The 2,500-nt window shown below is 38.7% G+C and overlaps 1 protein-coding gene across 2 annotated transcripts in view; it reads left to right on the plus strand.

Annotated features, from left to right (window-relative positions):
* The window catches only part of POLA1 (polymerase (DNA directed), alpha 1, catalytic subunit), a 207,886-nt gene that overhangs the window by 139,438 nt on the left and 65,948 nt on the right, over positions 1-2,500 (plus strand). For both annotated transcript variants that reach the window (XM_009893114.1, XM_009893112.1), the window contains exon 34: positions 856-972. In XM_009893114.1, coding sequence (XP_009891416.1) covers positions 856-972 — 117 coding nt within the window. The remainder of the gene's footprint in view (positions 1-855; positions 973-2,500) is intronic.

Consider the following 2,500-nt stretch of genomic DNA (forward strand, 5'->3'; position numbering starts at 1 on the left):
TAAGAGCCGTTTAGATGTGGTGTTGGGGGATATGGTGTAGGGGAGAACTTTGTAGAGTAGCGTAGATGGTTGGACTTGATGATCCCAAGGGTCTCTTCCAACCTAGACAATTCTATGATTCTATGAGATATGGCATTGGTTTAACCTATGGTTGAACCTGGTACAAAAGGTACATCCTTACCAACCCCAGAAGCATTCTTTCTTTTGTACTCTTAAGCCTTTTGCGTTGTCTCCCTGAGCTGACATAGAGCAAGCTGGCTCAGATTTTTATTTCATTTTAACGCAGCAAAATGTTAGTTTTTCCTAAATGAGTCAGTTTACATTGAAGTTTCAATAGCTTTCTATTAAAAAATTATTTAAAAAAAAAAAAAAGACAAAAGAGAAGAAAGCTGCTGGCTGCCATCAGAAAACCTAAAAGTTAGAACTGTTTTTCCCCTCTAAAGCACAAGCAAAGAAATGGCACTTTACTTTAGAATTTAATTTGTTATAGGTCTCTGGGGTGTCTTGCTGTCTGGTCTACATAGTTGTATAAAATAATTCTGTTATGTGTTAACGTTGTCTGAACTGGAGAAGAACAGAGGTTTCAGTATATTCAAGGAATGGATGACTGCAACGTGCAGAATGTGGTGTTTTGAAGCAAGACAACTTGAACTTTGTTTTCCACCAGTGATTGTGTTACCTTAAACATGGACCTTCACCTCTTTATACATATTATAGTGTCAGCTTCACGCAGGATGTTTAAGTTGGCATCTTTTTTCTTTCTTGAGTATGATTCATTATTTAGGTGGGATAAAAAGAAGCTATCTTGAATTTATGGTAAAAATGTATTTTCTTCTATGTTCTGCCTTTCTGCAGGGTTGGTTAATATGTGAGGAGCCAACTTGCCAGAATCGAACCCGTCGACTTCCTCTGAGTTTTTCCCGGAGTGGCCCGATGTGCCAGGCCTGCAGGAAGGCTGTTCTGAGACCAGAGGTGAGTGATTTAGGACAAAGCTTTGACAGCAGTGGAGCAGGATTCTTATGAAGCTCACCTCTCTCTCAACTCTGCCTTTCAAAGGTAGCAGGATTAAGCAGGAATTTTTAATTACTTTATTAGTTTAAGGGGGACTTTTTGCTTTTCCTGCTCCGCATTTAAGCTGCATCCTCACTGCTGTGAAGAGAGCATGCCATGCAGCTGCTGTGTTTGGAAATTTTCCAGCTGACGAGCATTTGGTCAGCAAACTAGAATTTGCTGGAATGTTTCTGCCAGAATACAGGTAAATTAAAATAGACAAAACCAACCTTCCGAAACAAAAACAACAGTCTACTTTTCTGCCGACTAGTTCTCACCTGAGTGAATTTGGTGCTGAGGAGCTGGAGGTGGGCTTTCATGCCATCTTCTAGGGGTACTCTAAGGTGGTAAGTATTTGCAGGACGTGAGAAGTTCTGGGTTCTGCACACGTGGATTTGGCTCTATGTCTGAAAAATGTAGAAGCTTTTAAACCTCACATTGAGCTGGATGGCTTGGTCTTCCAGACTTCAGGATTGCCGGTTCCACCCTAGCTGGTTCTCTTGGATTCTGAGGTTAAAGGAAGCTGATTCTGTTTCATGTTGTAAAATTCTGGCAAACCTCAATTTCTTTGTTAGGAAAAAGAGAAAAAAAATAGTTTAATGTTTAGAAGTCTTGACATTTTCCAGAATTTGTGTAAGATAACCAAAGAGAGAGAGGAAGAATTCCCTAAAGAAAATAGGGAATCTTCGATTGGGGTTCATTTCAGGTTGCAATAAGTCTTTAAATTATCCTTACTTTCATAAACTTAGAAAAATTGAGGGGTTGAGGTGGGGCTGTCAAGTGAATGCTCTGAACAACATTGTTTTATTTACCACATGACATTTTTTTGGTCCTTCTTATTCAGCACTGCAAATGTAAAAAGTCACAAAGGGCAAGTGTCAGTAAAAATCAAGGGACTGAAACAGCATTGTCAGAGAAAGACTGATCAAAAGATAGCCATTTTTTGCATTATTGGTAAATTAATGTTGAAGAGTATAAGAAGATGAGATAAGGAACAGCGTTAAAAAGTGGGCAAAAATGAGTGGAAGTTCCCAATCCCCTAACACAGGAACAAGGTGATCTCACATAAAATTAAAAAGGAAGAAAAGCAAGTCTGTCGGAGAACAAACTTCTCACTGATGCCATTAATCCAAAGTATATTGCTGTAAGAGATTTAAAGCCAGTACCAGTGGAAAAAGAGACCAAGGCTTCTATGGATATTAGAATTGCCCAGACATGTTAGTTATCAACAAAAATTTATGAAGAAATTCAGGTTTTGATCCATTTTCTAGCTATTGGAGAGGTGGATGATATCTGGTAAGATTATTCTGCCGTCTGCTACCTCTGCATTCTATCACATTCTTCCAAAATATGGATGCATTAGCCAGCATAAGGATAAGATGCTGCACTGAGTAGTTGGATTTTTGTTCTGATTTTGTATATTAGTTGCTATTGAGCATTCCAACATTTT

Source organism: Charadrius vociferus, unplaced genomic scaffold (assembly GCF_000708025.1).
Source record: "Charadrius vociferus isolate BGI_N301 unplaced genomic scaffold, ASM70802v2 scaffold169, whole genome shotgun sequence".
Taxonomy (NCBI): domain Eukaryota; kingdom Metazoa; phylum Chordata; class Aves; order Charadriiformes; family Charadriidae; genus Charadrius; species Charadrius vociferus.